At 37.3% G+C, this 17,082-nt stretch overlaps 1 protein-coding gene across 1 annotated transcript in view; it reads right to left on the reverse strand.

Moving 5' to 3' along the window:
• ADAMTS20 (ADAM metallopeptidase with thrombospondin type 1 motif 20) overlaps positions 1 to 17,082 on the reverse strand; it is a 194,035-nt gene that overhangs the window by 30,348 nt on the left and 146,605 nt on the right. Inside the window, exons 29-31 of the mRNA XM_024740424.1 lie at positions 15,712 to 15,879; positions 6,984 to 7,157; positions 6,736 to 6,906 (exon numbers count right to left, since the gene is read on the reverse strand). Of these exons, the coding sequence (XP_024596192.1) occupies positions 6,736 to 6,906; positions 6,984 to 7,157; positions 15,712 to 15,879 (513 nt within the window). The remainder of the gene's footprint in view (positions 1 to 6,735; positions 6,907 to 6,983; positions 7,158 to 15,711; positions 15,880 to 17,082) is intronic.

Consider the following 17,082-nt stretch of genomic DNA (forward strand, 5'->3'; position numbering starts at 1 on the left):
TGGACATTAGGCAATAAAGGACAGTGATTCCCTGGGAGACGGAAACAAACAAAGTGACCCTATAATTGCTCCAGCTTAACGTCTTGAGAGAGTTTCCAGGTTTTGGAACAAGGAAAGGGATCCCAAGGGGACAGCAGAGTTCTGACCAGTGCAAACATGTGAGGACTCCAACTGAGGCCAAGGGATGGACCGATTAAAAGACATATGGGGACGTCCCTGGTGGTCCAGTGGGTAAGACTCCGTGCTCCCATGCAGGGGACCCAGGTTCGATCCCTGGTCGGGGAACTAGATCCCGCACTCATGCTACAACTAAAAGTCCGCATGCTGCAACTAAGAAGTCCGCATGTCACAACTGAAAGATCCCATATGTCACAACTAAAGATCCCACATGCCACAACAAAGATATCGTGTGCCTCAAATAAGACCTGGTGCAACATAAATAAATAAGTATTTTTAAGTAAATAAATGACATATGAATCACTGTATCTGGCACTCACACAGGACCAAATATAGTGTCTGTTCCCTTCATTCAGATTGGAAAACCTTATATACATGCAGCAATAGGTAGAGTACTCAAAAGGGTCTTGCCACAGTAGAGGGGAATAGCTAACCTTAGAGTAAACAATGAACTGGTCTCCCATAAAATATCTTAAGAGCAAGACAAGAAAAGATCACACTTCTTACGGATAAAATAACTGCATTCTGGAACAAAGCTCAAAATATACGTATAGAAATAAAAACTATCCAGTAGCCAACAAAGTAAAATTCATAATGCATGGCATGCAATAAAAAATTAACTGGCATGCAAAGAGGCAGGAAAATATAACCTATGATGAGGAGAAATATCCATCTATCAAAGCAGCCCCAAAGGAGTGAGTGACATCGGTGAAAACAGCAGAGCAAGGGCATCTGAAAATGTTCTCTTCTATAAAAGCAATGAGAAAACTGACAAAACTTGTGAAAATCAACTTTTTCAGAGCTCTGTAAATTAACCAAAGGCTTGCAGCAATCCGGGAAGCATTTATTAAAGAAATAAGGCTAAATCTCAGTAAGAACAGTGAGTTTTGTGTGTTTTAGTTTGCCCTATTCCCATTCCCCTTCTTCAGCTCTATAGGAGGATTGAAAATCTATAGCCCTGCAAACATAGTGAAAAACAAAAGCATGGAAGCCTCCAGAGGGATTGGACATCTTTCTAAGCCTCATTTCCAGAGAACTGTCATTATTTGAACTGTTTGGTGGTTTTCTGAAAGACCTCACTTTCAAGTCTCTATTTGACTTTACCCAGCACTTGCCCAGTGCTAAAAGTCTTCTCCTTGGAGGCATTTTTTAACACAATTAAAGGCTATTGTTTAACTTTGCAGCTTCCAGAGGAAGTGGATAACAGTCAGGCAAGCAATGGGCTACCAAGAAAAGCTTAAAAGGAAAAGCTTGGAAAGGAGATGTCCACAGGGGCTTTAAAAACTCCAACAGAGTCATAGATAACTAGAAGGCCATGGACATACATAAGGTTGTGCACATGTCTAGGGCTGTGTGCAAGCTTAGGAAATATCTGAGAAGTACCTACACTCTCATTTCTGGCTGATGTCAAGGCTCTGCTCAAGCAGGAAGTTAAGGTTAAGGAAGAGTTGTCAACTGCCTCATCTAGTGTTGAAGATGCCCACACATGCACACAGAGCCTCTTGGCAAAGACTGGAGATTACTGGTTCCAAGTATCTCAGGAAATCACTATCCAGTCATTAGTTGAAAATTAATCAGATAGAGACTTTAGTGACCACATGAGACAAAGAATACAGACTTTACAGTTAGTTCAGAAAAGTCACTGAACAAACAAACAAACAACAACAAACAGCAGTAACAACAAACTCTGGGAAGATGGGAGAACATGTGTAGAAATCTGTATATAGAAATCTATGTAGACCTATAACAAGTAAAGAGATTGAATTAATAAACAAAAAACTTCACACAAATAAAAACCCAGGACCAGAGCCTTCGTTGGTGAATTCCCCCAAAAGTTTAAAGAATTAGCACCCTCCCCCTCCAAAACACTTCCAAAAGATAGAATAGAAAAGAACACTTCCTAATTTGTCATATGAGGCCAGTATTTCCCTCATACCAAAACTAGGCAGACATAACAAGGAACGAAAACTACAGACCAATATCTCTTGTGAATATAGATGTAAAAATCCTCAACAGAACACTAGCAAAACAATCCCAGAAGCAAATAAAAAGGATCATACACCATGACAAAGTAAGATTTATCCTAGGAATGTAACATTGTTTCAACATGCAAAATCAATCAATGGAATACATCATACAAATAGACTCATAAAGACCACACGAGCATCTCAATAGATGCAAAAAAAGCATTTGACAAACTGACACATTTTCATTATACAAACACCAAGCAAACTAAGAGTAGAAGGGTATAATAAAGAGAATCTACAAAAAAATCCATAGCTAACCTATTCAATTATGAAAATTGAAAGTTTTCCTCTAAAGAGAAGGATATCTGTTTTTACCATTTCTACTCAACATTGTTTTGGAGTTTCTAGCCAGGGATACTAGGCAAGAAATGAAGTAAAAGTCACCCAGATTTAAAGGAAGAAATAAAACTACCTGGATTTGCAAATGATATACTTCTGTATATAGAAAATGCTAAGTAATCCACACAAAAAAAGAACTGTGCTCAATAAATGTGTTTAACATACAAAAATCAATTCTATCTCTACACATTATGAACGGACAAGCAGAAAATGAAATTAAGAGTATAATTTCATTTTCAGGAGCATAAAAAATTAATAAAATTTTTAGGAACAAAATTAACCAAAAAAGTGTAAGATTTGTACAATGAAAACTATAAACTATAAAGCATCCTTGAAATAAATTAATAAGACCTAAATAAATGGAAAGACATGTCAATTCACAGATTGGAAGACATTATTAAGATGGCAACATTCCCCAAACTGATCAAGATTCAATGTAATCTCTAACAAAATCCTAGCTGGAGTTTACACAGAATATGATAAGTTGATCCTAAAATTTATATAGGAATGTAAGGGACACAGCATAAGCAAGTAATCTTGAAAAGGAAAAGCAAAATTGGTTCTCTCACACTTCCTGATTTCAACACTTACTATAAAACTACCTTACTATAAGACCAAGACTATGTGGTAATGATATAAGGATAGGCACATAGATCAGGGAACTGAATTCAGAGTTCAAAAATAACTCTTCAGTAATAGATAACTCAATGAGGAAAGAACAGTTTTTTCCAAAAATTGTGTTGGAACATCTGGATAGCCACATGCAAAAGGATAAAGTTGGACCCCACTTCACATCATATACAAAAATTAATACAAAGTGGATTACAGACCTAAACGTATCAGCTAAAATTATAAAATTCTTAGAACAAAATATAAGTGTGAATCTTTGTAACCTTGGATGGGCAATAGTTTCTTAGAAATGATACCTAAAGTACAAGTGAACAGAAAAAATAAATTTGATGTCATCAAAATTAAATACATTGGTGCACAAAAGACACTATCAAGAAAGTGAAAATGCAAGAGAAAAAGTTACAGCTGACACCACAGAAATACAAGGATTATAAAAGATTACTGCTAACAATTACATGCCAACTAATTAGATAATCTAGAAGACATGGATAAATTTCTAGAAATGTTCAATTTCCCAAGACTGAACCAGGAAGAAATAGAAAATATGAATAGACCAATCACATGCACTGAAATTGAAACTGTGATTTAAAAACTCCCAGCGAACGAAAGTCCAGGACCTGATGGCTTCACAGGTGAGTTCTATCAAAAATTTAGAGAAAAGTCAACACCTATCCTTCTCAAAATATTCTAAAAAATTGCCAATGAAGGAACACTTCCAAATTCATTCTACAAGGCCAGCATTACCCTGATACCAAAACTAGACCAAAATATCTCACACACACACACACACACACACACAAATACAGGTCAATATCACTGATGAACATAGATGCAAAAGTCCTCAACAAAATATTAGCAAACCAAATTCAAGCGGGATTTAGTCCAGGGATGCAAGGATGGTTCAATATCCACAAATCAATCAACGTGATATACCACATTAAGAAAATGAAGGATAAAAGTTATATGATTATTTCAATAGTACAGGGAACATAACTCAATATAATAAAGGTTATATATGACAAACCCACAGCTAACATCACATTCAGTGATGACAAGTTGAAAGCTTTTCCTCTAAGCCTTCTTCTAAGATCAAGTACAAGTCAAAGATCCCACTCTCACCACTTTTATTCAACATAGTTTTGGAAGTTCTAGCTACAGCCGTCAGACAAGAAAAAGAGATAAAAGACGTTCAAATTGGAAAGGAAGAAGCAAAACTGTAACCATGGGCTTCCTTGGTGGGGCAGTGGTTGAGAATCTGCCTGCTAATGCAGGGGACACAGGTTCGGGCCCTGGTCTGGGAGGGTCCCACATGCCGCGGAGCAACTAGGCCCGTGAGCCACAACTACTGAGCCTGCGCGTCTGGAGCCTGTGCTCTGCAACAAGAGAGGCCGCGATAGTGAGAGGCCCGCACACCGTGATGAAGAGTGGCCCCCGCTTGCCACAGCTAGAGAAAGCCCTTGCACCCGACACAGCAAAAATAAATTAATTAATTAATAAACTCCTACCCCCAGCATCTTCTTTAAAAAAAAAAACAAAACTGTAACCATTTGCAGATTACATGACATTATATATAGAAAACCCTAAAGACTCCACCAAAGAACTATTGGAACTAACGAATGAATTCACTAAAGTTGTAGGATACAAAATCAATACACAGAAATCTGTTGCATTTCTATACACTAACAACAAACTATCAGAAAGAAAAATTTTAAAAACCATTCCATTTACAATTGCATCAAAAGTAATAAAATACCTAGGAATAAATTTAACCAAGGAGGTGAAAGACCTGTACTCTGCAAACTATAAGACATTGATGAAAGCATTGAAGATGACACAAGTAAATGGAAAGATACACCATGCTCATGGATTGGAAGAATTAATATTGTTAAAATGTCCACACTACCCAAAGCAATCTATAGATTTAATGCAATTCTTATCAAAATACCAGTGGCATTTTTCACAGAACTAGAACAAAGAATCCAAAAATTTGAATGGAACCACAAAAGGCCTGGAATAGCCAAAGCAATCTTAAGAAAAAAAACAAACAGAAAAAAGCCCAAAAACCCCCAAAGCTGGAGTTACCATGCTCTTGGATTTCAAACTGTATTATAAATCTACAGTAAACAAAACTGTATGATACTGGCACAAAAACAGAAACATAGCTGAATGGTACAGAATAGAGAGCCCAGAAATAAACCCATGCTTATATGGTTAATTAATCTACAACACAAAGCTAGGAATATACAATGGGGAAAAGACAGTCTCATTGATAAATGGCATTTGGAAAACTCGACAGCTATGTGCTAAAGAATAAAACTGGATGCTTTCCTTACACCATATACAAAAATAAACTCAAAATGACTAAAGATTTAAACGTAGGTCTGAAACCCTAAAACTCCTGGAAGAAAACATAGGTAATACGCTCTTTCACACCAATCTTAGCAGTATTTTCTTGTATACATCTCCTCAGGCAAGGGCAACAAAAGCGAAAACAAACAAATGGGACCACATCACAATAAAAACCTTTGGCACAGCAAAGGAAACTATCAAAAAAGTGAAAAGACAGCCTACTGAATGGGACAATATATTTGCAATGATATATTGGATAAGGGGTTAATATCCAAAATATATAAAGAACTCATACAACTGAATATCAAAAAAAAAAGCAAACAATTCAGTTTAAAAATGGGCAGAGGATCTGAATAGATATTTTTCCAAGAAAGACATACAGATGGCCAACAGACACATGTAAAAATACTCAACATTACTAATCATCAAGGAATTTCAAATAAAAACTGTGATATCACCTCATACCTGTCAGAATGGTTATAATCAAAAAGACAACAAACAAACAAGTGCTGGCAAGGATATGGAGAAAAGGGAACCCTCCTGCACTGCTGGTGGGCATATAAATCGGTACAGCTACTATGGAAAATATTATGGTGTTTCCTCAAAAAATTGTGAATGGGCATTACCATATGATCCAGCAAAATTCCACTTCTGGATATTTTCCTGAAGAAAACAAAAACACTAACTCAAAAAGATATATACACCCCAATATTTATTGCAGCATTGATTACAACATTCAAGATATGGAAGCAACCTAAGTTTCCATAAATAGATGAATAAAGAAGCAATAGATAGATGATAGATAGATAGATAGATAGATATAGGTAGATAGATAGATAGATATATGGATGATGACAGAGATATATGCTGTACCCCTTACACTTATACAGGGCTGTGCGTCAATTATATCTCAATAAAACCGGAAGAGAAAAATTTTTTAAAGCAGCCAACTATGCAGGGACAGATGCCAAACCGTCCCTGGTAGTCGGTTTCAAAGTTGTCATCGCTTCAGAACTGCACCAGAGTTTAACATACATGTTGCTGTTACTCTATTTGCACCATCCAACTGCCAGCGATTTTATCCCTTAGATTGATATGCACACCATCATCTGCTCCCATGTTCAAATTTAGACCCAGTTTCAACTGGGTCAAATTTGAAACTCAGCTGTGTTTTCCAGGAGCGAAAATTCTCAACTTCTTTTCTTTGCCTTACCTGTGATGAGTCTCCCGTTACCACAATATACTTGCAGGGAGGGTTTCTGCACTTTCTGACCGCAAGAGGTCTGGTTGAAGGATCGCAGAAACTTTCATTCACTTGCGTGTTTTGTGCACCCACGCACTTCACTTGCCGACGTGTCTCTCTTTTCTTACATGACGTTGAACACTAGAAATACAATGACGAAATGAAGAACACATTCTTTCACTGAAGGGTTGTCTGAAAGTGTACTTGACAATACTCACATCCAGCCACTCTCCCGCCACCCAATGGTACTGTATGCAGTCCTGACGCCAACATTGTCTCTGAAAATAAGGCCGTGTGGACTGATCACACTTTTCTTCCGCCACCCGACCAACACCTCGCAGTCTGCAGTACACATCCCTTTGCTGAACTCCAGAGCCACAGGTCACAGAGCACTATGAAGAAACCCAAACAATTGGAATAATTAACTAACAAATATCAAATTACGTAAAAATCGCAAAGTAGAGCAAAATTATACCATGCATTAGATAGAAAATACACGCAAGAAGTATTTTTAACATTGCCTGGTCTGGAGCACCTATACAAGTATACAAATAGATGTTCTTTATTTTGCAATACCTATTCAAGTCTTGTAGAAACTATGACCAGATACTCCATCCGAATTGATAGCTCTTTCTTCTGACTTAAACATACTTAATATCTATAAAATTTACCACACAAACTATTCTACTACTACATTGCTTTTGAACATTATTTAAATATTGAAATTACACTGTATTCATAATCTCCCTCAAAGCAACAATAATTTACAAGTTTGGGTTCTATCCATCTTTATACCTGCCGTCCCTATTACAGCTTGGGGATCCAAACATTTGCTGATTTGTTGACTCGTGATTGTATTTCAGTGGAGAGGTGTTTTGGGAAACTGATCGTGAAAGCTTACAGTTTACTTGGACAACCTTGTCTTAGCCCCTCCTTTCACTTGTCTTATCTGTACAAAGAAGGTTTTGTGTTATTTGTAAAATTTCACAGAACATGTCCCACACACTTATTCCTCGCAACAGCTCTTCCAACAGCTTTTCAAAGGAGGCACAAGGGCTGAGGGCCCGGAACTTAGCTAAGTCATTTGCCTGAGCTGCTACGTGAAGTCAGTGGCGAAGCAGGTTTAAGCCCGCTTCTTTCTGACTGCAGCCTTTGAGCTCTCCCTGTGCTGCCTCCACGGGATGGAGAAGGACTTGGCAACTTCTCAGGGTTTTCTCAACTCTGCAAGGCCAAGCCATAAAACAGCAGAGCCTGACCACAACCAAGAGCTAGGATGCCAATATTAATAAAGTAGGCAGAACGTCTAAGGGTATTTATTTAATTTGTGAGCTTGGTTTTTATACTCTTCGTTATTCAAGAAGGGATTAGAGGTCATATTGAGTGTTACATGGGGCCTCATGGCTGTTCGCAACTGTGACAGTGTAAGGGTAAAACTTCAGGTTTTTCATTAAGGTCTCTATTTCTGCAGGATTCACAGAGTCAGTGGTTGCTTTTTTCTCTAACAGTAAATATGTCTCTGCAGAATATGCTTTCACCATGAATTTTAAAACACTTAAAGCCCACAAAATCTAAGAAGTTAGTTCACCTGTTAGACTCAAGTTCCTCTTATAAACTCTTGCAACAATTTTACTGTAGTGGCACTTTTAAATTTAGTTTTCTGTCTTGTGTGTATAAGCAGCAACCATTGACTTAAAAGAGGATTTTTATATTTTTTTAACTTACAAAGAATATTATGCATATCTACATCGCTTACTTATATTGACCCTCATTTTATGCTTTAGCAGTTGAATTTTGACAGCTCATTGAATGTTTTCACAAAAAAGACATGGCTCCTTTGTATGGAGATAATAATAACTTAATGTGTATTTTGTGCAGGGCACAATATTAAGCAGACTAAGATGTCAGGTTGTAGTTTAACTTATCTGAACCTTTGGTGAAATGTTTAGTCTATAAAATAAGGCTCCTGCAAACATTTTCCAGTAATAATTTCACAAATATAAACCATGTTCAGAAAAATTCCTACTTCTAAACCTGAAAAAAAAATCCTGAAAACAAATTTCACAAAACACAATTTAGCAAGAAGTTCTTTCAGATAAATGGCGTTTTCTACAGTTCAATAATCCACAGTGGCTGACTGATTCTTTGACCACAGCATGCATTTAGAAGAGTCCACTGACACCATAGGGGGCTACTATAATGGACCTCACCCTCAAAGGAAAAGAAAAAACTGGACTACTGCTTGGAAGAACACAAGTAACTTTTGTTTTTCAGCATTATTTAGAGATAAGAGTACAAAAGACTAAACTGATGTGATTTCAGATTTGAACAGAGGAGAGAATTCTTTGCTTAAATGAAGTATTTCTTAGTCTCATGTCATTGATAACCCTAACTGCCAAGTCCAAGAGACACTTTTCAAGTCTTTTCTTAGTTAATCTCACTGACACCGTCAGCACCAGTGACCACATTCTGTTGAGCCTTTCTGGCCTCTGTGATTGAAATCCCCTCTGGTTCCAGGTACTCTCCTCTTGTAGTCCTTAACTGACTCTATTTTCTCTGTTTAGCCTTTAAGTGTTAGCATCTCCCAGGGTTCTCTTTATAACTTGCTTCTCTTTATACCCTCTGAGCTCTTTCTGAGCAATTTCTTCTATGTCCCAATAATTTCTAAATCTGTTCTCTCCAGCCTTGATCATAATTCTGAGCTCTCCATTTATATTTTCATGTATTTACAAGGAATTTTTCATGTATTGACAAGAATTTTCATGTATTTTCTACATAGATAGGTCAAAGGCACCTCAAATCCAACATTTCCAAAGCCTAACTTATCGCCTTTGCCCATCAGCTCCTCTTACGGGCTGTGGATGCTGTGAAGACATGATAACTCACTCTTACATCCAGCAACTTATTAGAATGAGCTCCCAAGGTACAGCTGTAACTCCAGAGTAGTCACCCTTATTCAACAGCTTTATTGAACCACATTTTTATAAGCATGTTAAATTTTATCTTTCTTTAAAAATCCAAGTAACTCATATGAAGGCAATGCGAGTCTATCATTACGAGTATGACACAAATAATTGATTGGAAGGCACTAACTGACCGCCACTGCATAATTTAACTCAGAGAGGAAAAGTCAGCCAAATTTCCTATTCACGCGTACATGTACTACAACACTGCATAGCCTGGTGCTTTAAAAACTTGACAGTGGAAGTGGAGAAGGTAAGTTTTAGACAATCCACAGGTACTGTAGCTGTTTTAGCTACTGTAGAGCAGAGATGAAGAAATGTTAGAACATGCATTGCCAAATGGGTTCATTAAGGCTAACTCACTCTGCTATTTAATAAAAAATTATTTAAAATGTAATAGTAAAGTCCTTTCTTGATGCATTATTTATAATTTCTTGTTAATGGATTAAGGTTTTGATTTTATTATAGTCAGTTATTTGTAACTATAGTTTATTTCAAATGCATCAATACTGTAGCAGTAGTATTAGCAGTAGTACAGGATGTTGAGTTAGAAAAGACTCTAGGAATATCTAATTCCAATTCCTCTTCCATCCTGAAATCCATTTTACAGCAGTAGTGAATGAATGAATATCAAACCTACCCATACTTCCACAGCCTCAGTATGAGTAAGTTCACTGTATCCTGAGAGCAATCATTTCATTTTTGGGTGACTCTGAAGTTTTAGCAAATACTCTCATATATTGAGCTGAAATATTCTTCTGTAAACTTTACCCACTGTCTAGACCTGTCCTCCTTATCAACATAGAACAAATTCATACTTACTTTCATGTGAGAAAGTATAAAAGTGTGAGGTCTGGAAAGGGAGCAGCTATTTTATGACCATTAGGATTGATCAACAGAATCACAGAAATGCCCATTCAGCACCCTGCCATTGTGGAGCTACTGAATCAAACTTAAATCTAGTGACCTTCTGGTCTTGTTATGTGAAGAGTAAGTGACTTTGAGTTCGAGCCACTAATAATCAGTACTTTTCCTACTTGCAACAGAATACAGTGGAACTGATACAGAATAGTTATAACAATTCGATTGTGCTTCTCTGGGGATTTGGTAATTTGTCAAGACTTTTCTTACAGTGTGGGTCTCAGAATAGGCACTGCTCCAAAAATCTGACTAGAATTTATTAGTGCAAAATTTTGAACACTCTTCATGTATTAATGTAGCCTAATATGTTGCTAGTGATTTAAGCAACTACACCATATTCAATACATGATCAATTAAACCCTGTTATTTTCCTAAGATATGTAAAATCCATATATATCTTAAATTTATGCAACAGACTTTTTATATATAAATAAGCCTGTAATGAACTCAACACAACATAGAAACTACGTTTCTGTTGAATGCATTGTTATGTGTCATCCAGTGACATTCTACAATTGTTGACTTCAGATGCCTTGTAAGAGGGGAGATACATTGCTAAGGAAGTAAAAGACATTGCTAAGGAAGTATAAAGATGAGCTCATGTAAAATGATAACTATAAAATAATTATGACAGCAACTACAATAGGGAAGACTCAGACAAGTGTTCAAATGCTCACCCCCCGCCCCCATCACTTCCTGGCCTGTGACCTGCACAAGCTGTTCAGTACTTAACCCCTATAAGCTGTTGTTTCCTCATCTGCATAATGAATACCTACAGTTGGGACGAATACAGAAGTCTCTCAGCAGTGTCAGGAACTGACTGTCCCTTGCTGCTTCCGTCCTATTCCCATTTTTTTCACTTTTCTTACAGAGATACAAATATGTTTGCCTTGAAAAGTTTCTCGACACATGCCTCAAACCAAAGAGTATTAGTCGTCTCAGCCCACTCAAAGATAGACCATCTTAAGTATCAAGAAAGATGATAAAGGAAGAGAGTTAACAGGCAGCATAGAAATTCAAAAGCAGAATTGCTGGCCCTAGCTAGAAAAGATTGAGAAGCATAGCTCACCCAGCCCCAGAACAAAAAGACATCCTCTCTGACCTTGGCCTCAGCCTGTCTTCCTGGAAGAAAACTCACTTAACCTGGATGTAAAGATGAAGAGGCTCTGCATTCTTGGTCAGGGGCTGTGGGGACTTAAGATTTGCTATCTTTTTAGATTATAAAAGATATATATGCATACATCACAATTTTTTCAAATATGACTATATTTGAAATCAAATATTTAAATCAAATATGATTTATATATGTATTTTGGAAATATAGAAAATATGGAATTACAGAAATACAAAATCACTTAACCATGTCAGCATTTAGCAAATAGTTTCCAAAAAAATTTTTTTTCACATTAGGTGTTTTGGGAAAGGGGGGCACTAGCCGGTAGACTTGTGAGATTTTGGAACTCATATCACATTTGGTTCCAACTCTGATCTTAAAATACTACAAAGAAAATAATGGGTCCCTGAAAAGAGGGACCAAGTAAGTGGCTGCTATCACGAGGCTCTAGATTCAATAGGGTTGCCTGAGACTCTTCAAGTATCTTTCTAAGCTGTCCGGTAAGTTTGCCATGATCAAGGGGAGGTGAGAATTCTGGATGATTTTTTTTTTCTGAGTATAAAAACTACATTTGGATGACACTGAACTAAGCATGAGACAATGAAGATGCTAACACCCCATGCTAGCCTTAAAAACTTGAACTTACAAGTGAAGCTGGTATTCCCAAATAGGTAAAATTAGGTGAAAACAAAAACAAAAAGCCTGGTTCCAGAAATAAGAGGATGAGGCTTTTTTCATTTCAAATGATTCCAGTATTTATTTTGCCTCTAAACGTATACATCTGGACCCTAGGGACAAAGGACTCTATATAGCAATGTTTGTTCCTGTTTGGCTGCAGTCATTAAAATGCATTACTAAATCCTTTCATTAAAAAAAAATGATATCAAATACCAAATGAAGAGTGTTAACTTCAAAACTCATTTGAGCACCTCTGTGGTCACAGTTTGCCAAATAAGTCTTTCCATTAGAGGTACAATGTAAAATAGTAATAAAATGAAATTATAGTGAGGGATTCTAGTAAAGCAATTTTACAATTTATGCAGTTGGAACAAAGTAGCAACCAGTGATTATCCTGTAATTACCTCTGAAATTACACTTCTGTTGAATATATTATTATATGCAGTTCACTGATAGCCTGCAATTGTTAACTTCATGTGGGTACTTTTTATAGAATAAATCAAAGCCAGCGACTTTACTAGTGGTCATTTGTTTCTGGCAGAGTTTTGGGGACTGTGTGGGTGTATGAAGCTAATTTCTATGACAAGGAAAACCAATTCAAAGAAAAAAAAGCCAACGCTGTACAAAAGCATCTGTGTTTTTTATAGTCTTTACATATTCATATCTGTATCTTAGAAACCCCTGAAATACATCCCTTTAGTGAATCTTATATAATTTCAGAGTTGGTGGCAAGCCAAGGACAAGTTGTTAGCACCCATGATTGATTCACTGTTGTGGAGCTGGAGGTCAAGGGTCAGGAAGTGTCCCTCATGAATAGCAACCACAGCAGCTGCAGCAGCTGCAAGGCAGCAAAAGAATCCTGGGGATCAAAAGGGATGCTGGTGGCCAAAAAGCAGAGTGTCTCCCGCTTCCAGTCCCATCCACCAGCGGCTCCTGCCTGCTGTCATTGAGAGAAGCTAGGGGATAACTAACTGAGGGGTCAAGGGAGACAGGATGGACCCAGTGTTTCTGTTTTGAACGACTTAGTAGGTAGTAGTGGCATTCACTAAATAAAACAGGTTAATGGGATATCTTTTAAATAATGGTCTCTGCTAAACCACAAAATTAATTTTATTTACTGTACCAAAATTCAGGGTAGAAGTAAGTGCTCAGTTATATATGTTTTGTTTTGAGAAGAAAAACTGAGACATGTTTGCCCCTAGTTTTCAGTCAAAGATGAACCACAATTCTCAACACCCTAACACTTGACAAAGGCTAACTCTTCTACACAGAAACCTGAGATGCTCACTCAATTTGGGAGCTTTTTATTCAAAAATAATGATACACTGACACTATCACTTTAAAAGCTGGTGCTCTGCTCTCCGTGAGGATCTGATCTCACGGAGTGAAGGATGAAAACTTAGAGCCCCAGGGAAACCCCACTTCTAGCTCCTGTCTGAACCCCTACCTTCTTAACATAGCTCCAGCATCAGACAGAGACAAGGAAGTTCCATCAGCAGAAGATGAGTTCTTTTTCCCATCATAGGACTAGCTCCTCTAAGACACGGATAAGTATCCTGAGGTACTGCTGAGAGCAGCCAGATAGCTTTGCTGAAAGCCTAGCCCCACTGAAATCAGGCCTCAGGAAATTATTCTAGTTATCATTTCTGACTTCATTTATGGCTTTTTCCTCCTTAATATTTTCCAGGCTGGTCTTTGTTGGACAATCACATTCAAATATATGGCTTTCCCAGTTTAGATCTGGAGCTTACTTCCCTGAGTGTGCTAGAGCAAGTATCCATCACCCTTCTTTTATAAACTGAGTTTTCAGCCTTGGTCTCATCTCCGCAGCAGCTTCATTTTTGCTGAGTCTTTCCAAGCGTGTCCACTCTCTGACCTTAGACCAGCTGGGCTCCCTAGTTCTGTCATTTCCCTGACTCTTAAACCATCTCCAATTATGATCCATCTGGAACTTACCAGTCCCTTTTCCAAGTTGCAAACTCAGCTCAAATCCAAGACTTTAGTGTGGAAGCAAGACAGTTACTAAACACCTCATCAGGTATATTTTACTGTTAGGTCACCTGGAATAATATTATAATCATCAGTAGCCTCCCTAGTATTCAGTAACAGAATTTCTTGTACAGATTACAACCACAAAAAAAAAAAAAAATCAAAAGACTAATTTGTTGAGCAGCCTCAGAAACAGCGGATTAAAGCTCCACAATCAACTTGATGTACCCTGCATCTGTGGAATACATGAATAGACAATGATTCATCCCAAATTGAGGAGCCGTGTGGATGAAAGGCTCTTGGTGCTCCAGCCAGGAGTCAGGACTCTGCCTCTGAGGTGAGAGAGCCAACTTCAGGACACTGGTCAACAAGAGACCTCCCAGCTCCACATAATATCAAACGGCGAAAATCTCTCAGAGACCTCCATTTTAACACCAGCACCCAGCTTCACTCAACGACCAGCAAGCTACACTGCTGGACAACCTATGCCACACAACTAGCAAAACAGGAATACAACCCCACCCATTAGCAGAGGGGCTGCCTAAAATCATAATAAGGCCACAGACACCCCAAAACACATCACCAGACGTGAACCTTCTCACTAGAAAGCCAAGATCCAACCTCATCCACCACAACACAGGCACTAGTCCCCTCCACCAGGAAGCCTACACAACCCACTGAACCAACCTTAGCCACTGGAAATACACATCAAAAACAGCGGGAACTACGAACCTGCAGGCTGCAAAAAGGAGAACCCAAACACAGTAAGATAAGCAAAATGAGAAAACCATGAGACTAGATATCAAATAAAAGATCTTAAAAAATACAAACACATGGAGGCTAAACAATACACTACTTAATAATGAAGTGATCACTGAAGAAATCAAAGAGGAAATTAAAAAATACCTAGAAACAAATGACAATGGGGACACAACGACCCAAAACCTATGGGATGCAGCAAAAGCAGTTCTAAGGGGGAAGTTTATAACAATACAAGCCCATCTTAAGAAGCAGGAAACATCTCGAATAAACAACCTAACCTTGCATGTCAAGCAATTAGAGAAAGAAGAACAAAAAAACCCCAAAATTAGCAGAAGGAAAGAAATCAAAACGTGTTAACACTGTACAATATTAATTCAGAGCATAGTGCAAAAAAATTGTGTAATAGAATAAAACACATTTAGTAGAGTAAAACTTTCAAGGTTATTGAAAGCATACATAATGAATTAAGATTTTCTCTGTAAATGCAAAAATACATATATAATCATAAAACATCTTACATACCTCATTCCATTTTTTGGCTTTCCATGAAGGGCATCTGACAGATCTACAAGCTTTATGAGTTCGAGGTTTCTGTAGATGACTGCAATATTTTTCTTCTAACTTCCCATGGATTTGGTCAACGCAAATCACCTCACGGTACTTTAAACCTTTACCACAAGGAGCTGAGCACTGGAAAATAAATATGAATGCACTTGATTCATTTTATCGTTAGTAATTAAAGTTTATCTGCAAGAAGTGTAAAATGAAGCAATCAAAACATCATCACTTTGATATTTCATCAAGATATACTTTGATATTTCTAATGAGAGTATTTAAAATTTGCCAATCTGCCCTCTACCATCACTGATATTGATATGATAAGGTATCCATTTATTCTTCAAGAAAGTATTGATTGTCTACCATATACCAAGCACTCTTCTGGCACACAAATGCTTTAGATCTTTTGAGGTTAAAGACTATCTGCAGCTAACTCCTGTTATCACACATATTTCAATAAAACTTGCTTTTGATTTTGTATGGTTGCCACCTATTCAATTTTTAACTCCATATGTCTTGCCATAGTGCAAACTGTGCTTTGGATGTCAAAAACAAAACAAAACAAAAATCTCTCAATGTAGGAAACTATGAGAAAGTATAAAATTAATTTTTTAAAGCGCAATTCAGTTCAGGTTTGTTTTTCATTTCCATCTGGCAACTGTATGTCTCCATCATCAACCCTCCAAAATATTTAGTGAAAAACAAACTACCTAAAATCTCTGTAAGGATATATGTAAAACAGTGATCGGACTTCCTTTTTCAGCCTGTTGCCATTTTATGAGCAAGGCGAGTGCAGAGGAGAGGAAGGGCTTGGGCTCTGGCATTGAATACCAGCTCTGCCACTTACTATTTGGGTGACTTTAAGTATATTTCACCCCCTGGCCAAACCTCAGTTTCTTCATTATAAAGTGATGATAATGACACCAATATTAGTGGTTTATTATGAAGATTAACATGAGATAAAGAAAATGAGATATCTAATCCAGTCCTTTTACATAGGGTACATCTTCGGTGAATATTAGCTTCCTCTTCTACCATTTTCCTTCATATACTCTGAGGATGTTGACAATTTTCAGCATGATATATGTACCAGCGAAAAGTTAAGCAAAGAAGACACGGATTCCAGATAACTCCTCTCATTCCTCTGAGACAGCTGGTTACATATGGTTTCATTTAGAAACATATACTGAGTTCTGAGAACATTAGATAATATATTATGCATTTTATGTATATTATGAGTTCAAAGAGTGACTAATATAGAGTATTAGATGTTTAAAATATTTTAAATTAAAAAAATGAATAGTTTGGGGATAATTTACCTTTATATGTTATCTG

The sequence above is a fragment of the Neophocaena asiaeorientalis genome, unplaced genomic scaffold, assembly GCF_003031525.2.
Source record: "Neophocaena asiaeorientalis asiaeorientalis breed wild unplaced genomic scaffold, Neophocaena_asiaeorientalis_V1.1 scaffold340, whole genome shotgun sequence".
NCBI classification, from domain to species: Eukaryota; Metazoa; Chordata; class Mammalia; order Artiodactyla; family Phocoenidae; genus Neophocaena; species Neophocaena asiaeorientalis.